Source organism: Crotalus tigris, unplaced genomic scaffold (genome assembly GCF_016545835.1).
Source record: "Crotalus tigris isolate CLP2741 ecotype Arizona unplaced genomic scaffold, ASM1654583v1 scf7180000017771.5222438, whole genome shotgun sequence".
Classification (NCBI taxonomy): domain Eukaryota; kingdom Metazoa; phylum Chordata; class Lepidosauria; order Squamata; family Viperidae; genus Crotalus; species Crotalus tigris.
This window is the reverse complement of record NW_024096622.1, coordinates 2,632,832-2,645,820: the sequence shown is the minus strand read 5'-3', so window position 1 is coordinate 2,645,820 and position 12,989 is coordinate 2,632,832. Positions and strand designations below refer to the sequence as shown.

General features: G+C 35.0%; 1 protein-coding gene across 8 annotated transcripts in view; it reads left to right on the top strand.

Annotated features, from left to right (window-relative positions):
* Positions 1 to 12,989, top strand: part of SUSD4 (sushi domain containing 4) — a 70,043-nt gene that overhangs the window by 38,581 nt on the left and 18,473 nt on the right. For 6 of the 8 annotated variants that reach the window (XM_039341681.1, XM_039341680.1, XM_039341682.1 and 3 more), the window contains one exon: positions 6,062 to 6,250. The exons of 1 other annotated variant lie outside the window; for it this stretch is intronic. In XM_039341681.1, the coding sequence (XP_039197615.1) occupies positions 6,062 to 6,250 (189 nt within the window). Of the gene's footprint in view, positions 1 to 2,184; positions 2,224 to 6,061; positions 6,251 to 12,989 lie in introns of all 8 variants that reach the window. One more of the 8 variants, XM_039341687.1, reaches the window with a different exon arrangement.

Below are 12,989 nucleotides of genomic sequence, written 5' to 3'. Positions count from 1 at the left end.
TGTCAGAGGCTTTTGTAATAGAAAAAGGTACAAGACAGGGATGTCCGTTATCCCCGTTATTGTTTGTTTTAACATTGGAAATATTGTTGATTAAAATTCGGGAGTCTCAAGAAATAAAAGGAATAGAAATTAATAAAAAAGAATATAAATTAAGAGCCTTTGCAGATGACTTGGTTGTTACTTTGTCTCAACCTATTTGTTCGGTGGTAAAATTATTACAATTGATCCAACAATATGGACTTGTTTCTGGTTTTAAAATTAATAATAATAAGACCAAAATATTAGCTAAAAATATGACTAATGGTGATAAACAGGTTTTAGTTAAGTTAACAGACTTTGAAATTGTTGATAAGGTAAAATATTTGGGGGTTACATTATCTGCTTCCAATGCAAAACTGTATAAAAATAATTATGAAAAGTTGTGGACGGAGATACAGAAGGATTTAAAAAATTGGAACAATTTACAGTTATCCCTTATGGGTAGAATTGCAGTTATTAAAATGAATGTCCTGCCAAATTTTATTTTTCTGTTTCAAATGTTACCTATTTTAAAGAGTGATCGTAATTTAGATGAATGGCAAAAAGGTATTAATAAATTTGTTTGGGCAGGGAAAAAACCAAGGGTGAAACTTAAAATAATGCAAGATTTTCGTGAGAGAGGTAGACTCAAGGTACCAAATATGAAATTGTATTATGATGCTGTAGTACTAACATTGATCAGCGATTGGGTGAATTTAACAAATATAGAAATACTTCATTTGGAAGGTTGGGATTTACTTTTTGGTTGGCATGCCTATTTAATATTTAATAAAAAAGTGGATTGGGTTTTTAAGTCTCATATTATAAGAATCTCTTTGCTTAGAGTGTGGAGGAAGTATTATAAATTTGATTTTAAAAAACCATTATGGGCTATACCTCGGCATGCCATAGAAGGTATAAGGAAAGGGGTTAATATGGATATGGTTTCTTATGCACAGTTACTTAGATGGGATGGCCAAGACTGGCAGTTAAAATCTTTGGAAGAACTAATACATGAAAATCTAACTTATTCATGGTTCCAATATAGACAAATAGTGGACAGATGGAAGATGGATTGTAAAATGGGCTGGCTTAGAGAAGATGAAATTCTCCTAAAACAAGTAAGAGATCAAAGGCCAACCCCTATTAAGAGAGTTTATGGGGTTTTAGTGGAATTGGATTCAGAATCTGAATTAGTTAAAGATTGTATGATTAAATGGGCACAGAATATTGGTGAATCGATTTCAATGGATACTTGGGAACTTATTTGGACAAGAAATGTTAAATTCACACAAGCGCAAAATTTAATAGAGAATTTTTATAAGATGTTTTATAGATGGCACCTTGATCCAAAGAAAATGTCCATTATGTACTCTAATTTACAGCCGAAATGCTGGAGATGTGGACACTTGGATGCTACTTATTATCATATCTGGTGGACGTGTAAGCATATAAAAGCTTTTTTGATTAAGATATGGTGGAATATTCAGAGAATTTTTAGAAGGAGGGTAAAATTTACTCCGCAATTATTTTTATTAGGTATTGTTACTGATTGTGATGCTAGGGAGGTTATATTGATGTTAAATTTGATTACAGCCGCTAGGCTGTTAATAGGACAATATTGGAAGAAGGAATCCTTGCCTATTTTACAAGAGTGGTTTTATAAAGTTTCGTATTTGGCAGAAATGGCAAAGATTTCAGCTTTTTTAAAGGAGCAATCTCAAGAGAAATTTGTTGTGGTATGGGAAAAATGGATAAATTTTATACAACATAATTTAGATATGGAAAAATATTATTTAGCCTTTTTATAACTTGTAATGATTGTTTTTTTTTCTTTCTTTCTTCTTCTGTATCATTATTTATATACTTTTCTATATATGTTTTATTTTTTGCCTACCTCTTTCTTTTTTCTTTCTCTCTCTTTTTTCTTTTTCCCTTTTTTCTTCTTCCTTTTTTTTACGTATATTATTATTATATATATTATTATTATGATTTTTATTATTATTATTAATTATTTTATAAATTGTATACGTTATTTTTTAAAATTTGTTAAATAATCCTATATTCAGTTCTGGGAAGTCGGGGGGGGAGGGTGGGGTGGTTTGGGAGGGGGGGGTGGATGTTTATTTGTAAAATTTTTGAAAAAAATTCAATAATAAAAAAAAAAAGATGATGGAACATGGGATAATCTGCCCATTTGCCAAGGTTTAGTACACCAGAGCATCTTATTTTATAGATCTTACACCTTGAGTAATGATAGATTGGGAGTGGCAAGGTTTACATCTTAAGGACAGTACAATTAACTATAGTTCAGCATTACCTTCATTAGAGATATTTTGCAATTAAAATGGCCAAAATGCATTTTTAATATGATTAGTCTATTGTTTGCTTCATTTGAGAGATAAAATTAAATTTGTATATTTCATTTCTTTTTAAATTTGCCGATGTAAATAATTAGAATGTCAAGCTAATTGAATTCTTTCCTTCAGTTGAAGAATTAATTCATTACTCAAAATTAATTAAAATCAACATCAAGAGGGATTTTACCTTATCTATTATCTAATGAGAGAAATAAATATTAACTTCAAAAGTAATGTTAATAAAGTATAGCAAAATAGTGAAATATACAGAAACTGAACCTTTCTTATAAAACAAATATTAAAATGTTTTTAGTCTAGATGTTTTTATTCTATTCTAAATATTTCATATAATAATTCTTTATCCTATGAGTTGCTATTAATGAAGTGGTAGGACAAATACGTTTGATTTGAAGATCAGGAAACAATGGGCTTTAGGTCTTAAATTCTTTAGGTGGGAAATAATAAGGAAGTTGTTAATTTTCTTTTCTCATGAATCATGGGTATATATGTTATATTTACATTAGGTGTATACTTCAGACTCAGTTGCATAAGGATAAATTTATTGTCTCTACCACAGAATGCATGTCTTGTTACAAAATTATAATGTCCCTATAACTTTTCCCCACAATTTTAAGTATCTCAGTACTTAAATATCCCAAGTATCTTACCTTACGTAAGAGAGAGAAAAATAATCAGTTTTTGTGTCTTTTGTAATTTCTGTATAATTTTTAAAATTGTGATACTTTATTAGTAATCTTTTTACAATGATGCAACAGCAACTGTGAAATACAGTCACATCATACATTATATAAAAATATAATAGCCATTTAACATAACAAAATAACAGAGTTGGAAGGGATCTTGAAGGTCTCCTAGTCCAACTCCCTGTTCAAGGAGGAAACCCTATAGCATTTCAGACAAATCGTTGTCCAATCTCGTCTTTAAAAGAGTCATGGAGGACCCACAACTTCTGAAAGCAAGCCATTCCACTGATTAATTGTTCTAACTATAAGGAAATTTCTCCTTAAGTCTATGTTGCATCCCTCCTTGATTAGTTTCCATCTATTACTTCTTGTTCAGCCTTCAAGTGCGTTTAATTTTCAGAATCTTTTCTGTTATTAATTATTATCTATTACATTTATCTGCCACCCATATCACCACAAGGTGATTCTGGGCAGCTTACAAGGTTAAAAGCAATAAAATTATACAAATATATATCTAGTAACAATAAAATTATAAATTATGGTAAAAAGAGGAGGGAAGGAAGAGGGTGTGCAGGGAATGGGGTGGGATCTGCTCTTAGTCCATAAATTACCTTCAGTGTGACACTCCTTCATTGGGCCCAAAGTCAACTGGCACAGCAAGATCTTCAGGAAGGTCAGGAAGATGTGGGGGATCTCACTCCAGGGGGTAAGATGTTCCAAAGGGTAAGAGCCACAGCAGAGAAAGCTCTTCTTCTGGACCCTGCCAGCCTGAATTCCTTAACTTAAGGGATTCATAGCATGTCCCTTCTGGGTGAAGTGGGCCCATCCCATTGGGATGTGATGGTTCCTCAGGTATCCTGGACCCATGCCATACAGGGCTTTCTAACAATCCCTAACAAAATCTAAGCATTTATCAATTCTTGCTAAATATGTATTTCATGATTTCATTGAACTATCTACCACCAAGAACTATTTTCATAGATAGTTGAAGCCAATCTTGATCACTTTGGAGGAGCTAAGATGTTTTGGCTAGTATGTATCACTCTGTACTTATCCCGAATTACAGACATCATTGAAAGATTACCAAAGATTCGGGTCTCTTAGTGCCATTTTATGTAGGGAACTCTAGAGTGATGTGGGGTCAATTGCTGGGGGGAATCAGAAAGCAGGGATGCTGCCCCATTTAACCAATTTTACTCCCAAATCCCTCACAAGTTTATTTTTTCTCTAGATTTTTTTTTCTGGTTTCAAGAAAAAAACTACTTATTGCAGAAATGCTTTTAGCCAAATCAGTGAATAGGTAGGTTAACCACACTTTCTAGTCCACTAACACTTCCTACAATTGAATCCTCTCTTCTCTCATATTAGCATGATGGTGAAAATGTGAAATTGATAAACTCTGGTTTCTTTTGAAATGTGTTGTAACACAGAAGTTGTTAATACACTATTTAACTATGACTAAACCTTGTGGTATAAATTCACCAAGAAAGTATCATTGGCCATAGCTTCCTTCCACAGTTTTGCTGAATGAATATTTAGTTTTAAAAGATAGGTGGATAAGTGCTTCAGATGCTACAGTTCTTGTTGATATTATATATAATGTGGGCATGCAAAACAGGCATTTGCTAGAGTACAATTTATGAAGCAGATGCCATTTTAATAGACCTGCAGGTCCTCAAACTTTCAGTTGTTGCAACATTCCCTGGTCACGAAATTGCAGTTTAGTACTTGTCAATTATGACGATTATAGTATCTCATGGCCACATGATTGCCATTTGTCATTTCACCACTGCCTTATGATAAGCAAAGTCAATGGGGATGGAGAAATTGACAGGAAATCGTAAATTGTGGTCAAATGACATTGTGCTTAACAACCACAAGTTATTTGCTTCTTGATTGCAGTCTGAACCGATGTCTTAAATTAGACATGGTCACATGAAATTTCATTTTCTGACCACATTGCTTAGTGATGGAGTAGCTTATTCCAATTGTTCTTGATGAAGAACACAGATAGGTCTCATCTTACAACCATTTGTTTAGTGATGATTCAAAGTTACAATGACATTGAAAAAAGTGATTTATGACATTTTCCCCATGACTATTGCACTTACCCTTGGTCACATGATCAAAATTTGGCCACTTGGCAACTGGCAAGTATTTATTTTGCTCACTGCTATATAAATCTGATTTCTGCTCTAGATGATTTTTATTATTTATATTTTTAATAAAATATCCAAACATAATCTAAGTAAACACTGGTTTTTAAGTGACTGGAAAGATTGTACTTAGGTCTAAATATATGTAAAGTAACCTAGGATTTGGATTATCAGAACATACAAGAACAAAAGCCCATCTGTTCATTAGTAGTGATATGTGATTATCATAAATGACTGCTTCTTTTCTGTGGTATTTCCTGGAATAGTCTTGTATTCTCCTAGAAATACCCATTATGCAATTTTGTAAGTAATGAGTAACTGGAAAGCTTCTGTACTGACTATCAGAACCATTGCAACTGGTTAAAATAGATTAAAAATCCATTTATTTATGTTTACATTTTAACAATACTAATAACAGTAAATAAAGTATTACCATAACAGTTTTAAAGGAAAGGAACAATTGCTTCAAATAGCTCTATTTATTTTTTTAATTTAATTCTAAGACCACCAAACTCAGTGATGATTGGGAGACCTCAGAAATCCAAATGAAAAACAAAATAAAGTCAAGAACAAAGAATGTAGAAAATCCTATATTAAAATAATCCTATACTGAATTTAGTACTTTTGCTGCAAGGTATATGCCAACCAGTTAGAAGTTGTGATCTAGCATATATGATGGGAGTGAAGGAATTCAAGAAAGAGTCAGCTGAAGTATTAATTTGCTGTTCAGATGAATGAATATATATATTCAATTAATTGCTAAGTAGGTATTTTAAAAAATACATATCTCATAATAAGACACCTCCTTCTTCTTAATTTGCAGGTTGCCTGAGACCACTTCTGCTTCCTCATAGTTTCACTAATATATCTCAGTTCAAGTCTTCCTTCCCCGTAGGATCAATGATATATTTTCAGTGTTTTCCTGGATATAAACTAGAAGGTGCAGAGTTCCTTGAGTGCATGTATAATCTTATCTGGTCAGATAGTCCACCTAGGTGCCTTGATGTGGAAGGTAAAGCTTCTTCTATATTCAGACAAATGCTGGTAAAGTCTTAGTGCAATTGTATTTGGTCTAGTAACTCTTTACTTGATCTTAATCTTTTTTCAGTACATAATGTTATTTTACAGATAAATTATATACAGTACATGTATGCTTAGAATTAAGTACTGCATTCAGTTCAATAAATATAAAATTTCAGGCATACTTATTGTATGTATATATGTATTTATTAAAAATAATTCCAGGTTGTTTAATATTGTGTAAAACTATTTGCTTACAATATGCATTAATTATATGCATATTTCATGAATTAATTGATGAAAGGAAAATAGAGATGTTGTATGTCTGAAACTAAAAGAAAGCAGAAGCACATGTTATATCTGAATGAAAGTGGTCTGATTTTGTGGAGCAGAACTGATAAATAAGTGCAGGAAAGTTAAAGTTTAGTTTTGATTAAGTATGAAAGAATAAAATCATTGTCAGAAAGTATGAATTGGTGTAATCCCAATTATCGTGGGGCACATATCAAAGTAAGAAAATTCATAGATTGATTATAGTAACCAACCTGTGAATATAGAAGACTCACAGGTGAATTTTGGGAAACATTGTGCAAAATTCTGAATGAGTGTCATTTGGGGAAAATATTGTTCTGGTAGATGATATGAATGGATGGGCAGGACCAAAACAAAAGAGTAGGGGAAAATGATGATTTCATTTCATGTATCAGAGATACAAGAACAAATGAGAATGGTGATTCTTTGGTAAATATTTGATTAGAAAAAGCATGTTAGTCTCAAATATGAGTCTATTCATACATATTCATGGGAAATAAGAATATAAATGTAAAAGCACAATTTATTGAATTATTTATTATAAAAGCCTGGGAGAATTAGTAAAGGATACAAGGTTGATGAATTCTTCTGAATATGGGTAGACTATTATATGCTACTGTCAGGAATGGATATTGGGGAAAAATAGATGAAAAAGGCAAATAAATAATGTAGAGAGAAACCAGGGAGAAACAGTATGTATTAGAAAAAAATATTAGAAAATAGGTTAATGGAAAAGGAACATTAAGAAAGATGTTGCAGAAACTTCTTGAAACAGAGTTTAAAAAATTATGTTACAGAATTCCATAGAAATAGGTGGACAAAACTGTCTGTTCCTAATCACAACGGTACCAAAATTATAAAACATGCATGATGACTCCACAACTTCAGTTCTATCTTTTCATTCTTGTGTTATGACATCACAAGAAAAATAGGAATTTGTGTTACAACACATGTTTCATCATTTACCCTCTCCTTATAGGTCGCTAGGCACCCTTGCATAAGTCAATAAACACCCATGAGAGAAGGGGTAGTAATAATATTTGTGTAATGATGTAATCATGTGAATTCTGTGACATATGTTCTTGGTACAGATGTCCAGATGCAATTTTATAATAGCATTTGTATGGTATGTCATTGAATGTGTATCATTTTGGCATCATCTTGATTTGTCAATAACGTTATTCTTCTTTCCCTTTCCTCCAAAATAATTCTTGGTATAAATAAAAAAATAATAGAACCTTCTTTCCATTCTGGTCTTTAAGTTGTGCAATAGCCCCTTTTTAGAGGATCATCCAGATAATTCACTTCTGGCCTTGAAAAAACTTTAAATTTTAATCAGGCTTCTTAATAATAATAATAATAATAATAATAACCCCCAGTGAGGCACTACCTTGACGTGGTTGTGGGGCTTGTGTACTCTGAGGAAGATGAGAGTTATGCTAGAGGTTCAACCATACTGGACAGGTCTCATCAGAGGAGTCAGACAAAGAGTGTCTCTCCCATAAAAAATATGGTGAGACGTAAATTTCAGAATGCCACGTCGCCCGGGTTAACAAGGTCCGCACTAGATATTGGAGTTCCTGGATATCTGGTGAAAAATGGGTTACAGGACTCAGGACTGTTGGCTGAGCAACCAGGGCCAACAGCTGCAGAACTACTGGAAGAAAAGGTGTTTACCCGTCGCAGATACACAGTGATGGAAAACAAAGAAATAATGATCTGTTACTACAGATCAAGTCCAACAAGAAGAGGATATCTAAAACGAATGCACCAGTTCTGGAAAGAACAACATCCAGAATCAGAAATAACAGAACAGAGACTAGCAGATCAACGCCGATTTATAACACGAAATAAATATTCACAGAAACAGAATTGGACGAACTGCAAAGGTTTACCTCAGGGCAAAGAAATCAAAGCCTTACCAGAAGTAATTCAGAATGTAGAGGCAAACCAGGGGGAGTTGGCAGTGAAGGAATCTAGCAGAGATATACAACTGTTCTCATTTGGAAACCAGGCACCTCTCCTCAGGAAGAACAAAACCCTCTAACTAAAGAAATAAAAGAATTGAAACAAAAATAACTGAGCATCTAGAACAGCACAAAAACAACAGAATAAGGCTACCTGCATTGAAGCTTGTTCCAAAGAAACAGCTAGCACAAGCATTAAAAGATGCAAATATTGCAATATCAAGTATAAGCACCAATTCATTGCAAGAAACAAACCAACTAATGTACAGCACAGCTGCAGTTATAACAGAATACCTGGGATGCAAAATCAACAAAGAAGAAAAACAAACAAACAGTGCACCAGAAAAATGGAAGGTTAGACTAGAAAATAAGATCAGCAAGTTAAGATCACATGCAAGCAAGCTAGAACAGATGAAAGAAAAGAAGCTGAAGAACAAGAAGACCAAAGAATACCTAATCAAGAAATACCACTTAGAAACAAGGAAGATCAAGGAAGCACTGGAAATAATAAAGCAACAAATAACAGCTATAGCCAGGAAAATCAGTAGATATGAAGCTCGAATTGCAAACTATAGGCAGAACCTCCAATTTCAATCCAATCAGAAACGTTTCTACCAATCCATCAATGGAGAAACTGCAAGGAATCAGTCAGTACCTGACAAGGAAGAAACAGTGCAGTTCTGGAAGCAGATATGGGATAACCCAAAGAAATACAACAAGGATGCGGCTTGGTTAAAAGAGGTGGATGCAAATAAAACAGAAGTTGAAATGAAAGAACTAGTAATAACAACAAAAATGGTAGAAAAAAGAGCAAAGAAAATCAAAAATTGGTCAGCACCAGGTGAAGATGAACTGCATGGGTTTTGGTTGAAACATCTAACTGTTATACACCCACTCATTGCCAAGCAGTTCAACAATATACTACAAGGAGGAGAAATTGAAAAGTGGCTAACAACTGGGAAAACCTACCTAATAATGAAAAATCCAGCAAAAGGGGCAACACCAGGTAACTACAGGCCAATTACCTGCTTACCAACAACTTTCAAATTACTAACTGGTGTGGTAGCTGATGCAGTACAACAGCATCTAGTTGAAAACAATCTCTTTCCACCTGAGCAGAAAGGAAACCGCCCCAATAGCAGAGGAACAAAAGATCAACTCCTAATAGACAAAATGATCTTGGAAAACTGCAAGAGAAGGAAGACCAACCTGAATGTGGCATGGATTGACTACAAAAAGGCATTTGACTCTCTGCCACATGATTGGATAATAAAGTGCCTAGAAATAACAGGAGTCAGTAGAAACATCAGAAAATTTGTGCAAAGATCGATGGCACAATGGAAGACACAGTTGCAGATCAATGGTGAGAGGCTGGGAGAGGTTAATATCAAGAGAGGAATATTTCAAGGAGATTCATTATCACCATTACTATTTGTTATTGCACTGTTTCCTCTGTCAACAATACTGAATAACTCAGGACATGGCTATCAAACATCAAAAACATCTGCCAGACTATCCCACCTCCTTTATATGGATGATCTGAAGCTGTATGGAAAAACATCATCTGAAATAGAATCGCTGCTCAACACTGTCCGTATATATAGCCAAGATATTGTAATGGAGTTTGGCTTGGACAAATGTGCCACACTTACTATCAAACAAGGAAAAATAATGAAAACTGAAGGAATCAAGATGCCCCACGAAAATAACATTAAGAGTCTGGATGAGGAAGAGTACTACAAATACTTGGGTATCCTTCAAGCTGACAACATCAAGCACACTGAAGTCAAGAAAAAGATTAGAGGTGAATACATCAAGAGAGTGAAGAAGATCTTAAAGTCCAAACTCAATGGAGGAAATACCATAAAGGCAATCAACACCTGGGCAATCCCAGTCATTAGGTACACAGCTGGAATAGTGGACTGGACTCAAGCAGAACTAAAAGCAATGGATAGGCAGACCAGAAAAATAATGACAATGAATCATGCCCTTCATCCACGCAGTGACATTGATAGACTTTATCTACCAAGGCAAATAGGTGGGCGTGGAATGCTACAAGTACATCAGATGGTTGAAGAAGAAAAAATGGCTTTGGAAGAATATCTGAAGAACAATGATGAAGATGCACTGAAATTAGTATATCAGGAAGGCTTACTACTACTGGAGAGACCAAACTGGCCTACAAGAAAGACCAAATGAAGAACAGAATAGAGGCATGGGAAGACAAAGCACTACATGGCCAATACATGAAAAAAATAGCTGGGAAAGCAGATAATAATAAAACCTGGCAATGGCTAAGAGCAGGAAAATTGAAGAAAGAGACCGAGGGACTAATTCTGGCTGCACAAGACCAAGCCTTAAGGACAAATGCATACAAAGTCAAAATTGAGAAGACAGCAACAGACAGTAAGTGCCGCCTATGCAAAGAAGCTGAAGAAACAGTGGACCACTTGGTAAGCTGTTGCAAGAAGATTGCACAGACTGATTACAAGCAGCGGCATGACAAAGTAGCAACAATGGTGCATTGGAAGATCTGCAAAAAATATCATTTGCCTGTAAGCAAAAACTGGTGGGATCATAAAATAGAGAAAGTCATAGAAAATGATAAAATTAAACTGCTCTGGGACTTCAGAATTCAAACAGACAAGCACCTGCAACATAACACCCCAGACTTAACAATTGTCGATAAGAAAGACAAAAAAGTCTGGATAGTGGACGTGGCAGTGCCTGGAGACAGCAGAATAGAAGAGAAAGAACTGGAGAAGATAACAAAATACAAAGACCTACAAATAGAAATAGAAAGACTGTGGCAAAAGCAAGCAAGGGTAGTACCAATAGTCATAGGCTCCTTGGGTGCAATCCCAAAACAACTGGAGCACCACTTGAACACCATTGGCATTGACAAATTCGCTATTAGTCAATTGCAAAAGGCGGCCTTACTAGGAACTGCTTCCATCCTGCGACGATATCTGTAATACCATCAAACATCCACATCTGCCTATCCCAGGTCCTGGGTAAGGACTCGATAGGTAGACAAAATGCCAAATCCAGTCTGAACATCTGGCTGACTGTGCGATGATCGATAATAATAATAATAATAAAGTTGGAAGGGACCTTGGAGGTCATCGAGTCCAACTCCCTGCTCAGGCAGGAACCCTACACCATTTCGGACAAATGGCTGTCCAGTCTCTTCTTGAAAACTTCCAGTGTTGGAGCATTCGCCGCTTCTGGAGGCAGGTTGTTCCATTGGTTAATTGTTCTAACTGTCAGGAATGATCAGTTTCCATCCATTGCTTCTTGTCCTGCCTTCAGGCGCCTTGGAGAATAGCTTGACTCCCTCTTCTTTGTGGCAGCCCCTGAGATATTGGAACACTGCTATCATGTCCCCACTCATCCTTCTCTTCGTTAAACTAGACATACCCAATTCCAGCAACTGTTCCTTAGATGTTTTAGCCTCCAGTCCCCTAATCATTTTTGTTGCTCTTCTCTGTACTCTTTGTAGAATCTCAGCATCTTCTTTACATTGTGGTGACCAAAACTGGATGTAGTATTCCAATGAAATGTACATATATATCTATCCATCATGGTATTCATTTTCAGGGTAAGCAGTGTTATTGAAAAGGGGCAGAAAGGAATAAGAAATGGTAAACTGAAGTATTTGAAGGCACAAGATAAGAAAAGGTAATATAACTAGCTAGTTTATACTAACACTGCTCATTATACCTTTCGTACCTTCTGTCACCTGCAAATCATCCTTGCTTTATAGATCACTTCCATACGCTGCCTTTTGTTCTTTAAATTTCTCATCTCTGTCTCATCTTTGTCTCCATTCATCCACAGCTTTCTCATTCTTCTCCCTCCTCTTATTTATTTAATGATATCCTCATTAGTAAAATGGTACACATGGACTAAAGGAGGCAACTGTTAAATGGATTCATAATTGAATGACTACATTCAGAGAGTATTCATAAATGGCTCAGCATCAACTTCAAGAGTAGTACTGTGGTGCTAGTCAACATTTTTAATAACATGTATTATAAAAAGACTGACCTGTCTAATCAATCGTGGTCAAGCCCCATTGGACATACTATCTCTAGTTCTAGGCATAGCAGTCTAAAAAGGACATTGTCAAACTGGAGCAAGTTCAAAGAAAGGGTAGCAAGATGAACTGAGAATTAAAAATCTTGTCCTGTGAGGAATGGTTCAATAAACCTGACATGTTTACCTGCAGAAGCAAATGTTGAACGGAAATATAATAGCAGTTTCCAGATATCTACAGGATTATCACATAGAAGAGGGAGCAGGTGTTTTGCTCAGAAGGCAGGACCAGAAAAAATGGGTTGAAAATGCAGGGAAGTTTATTCAGTTTAGATGTTAGAAAGCATTGCCTGATTGTAAGAGCTATCAACCAGTGGGACAGGATGCTCGGTGAAGCCATATGTTGCATTTTAC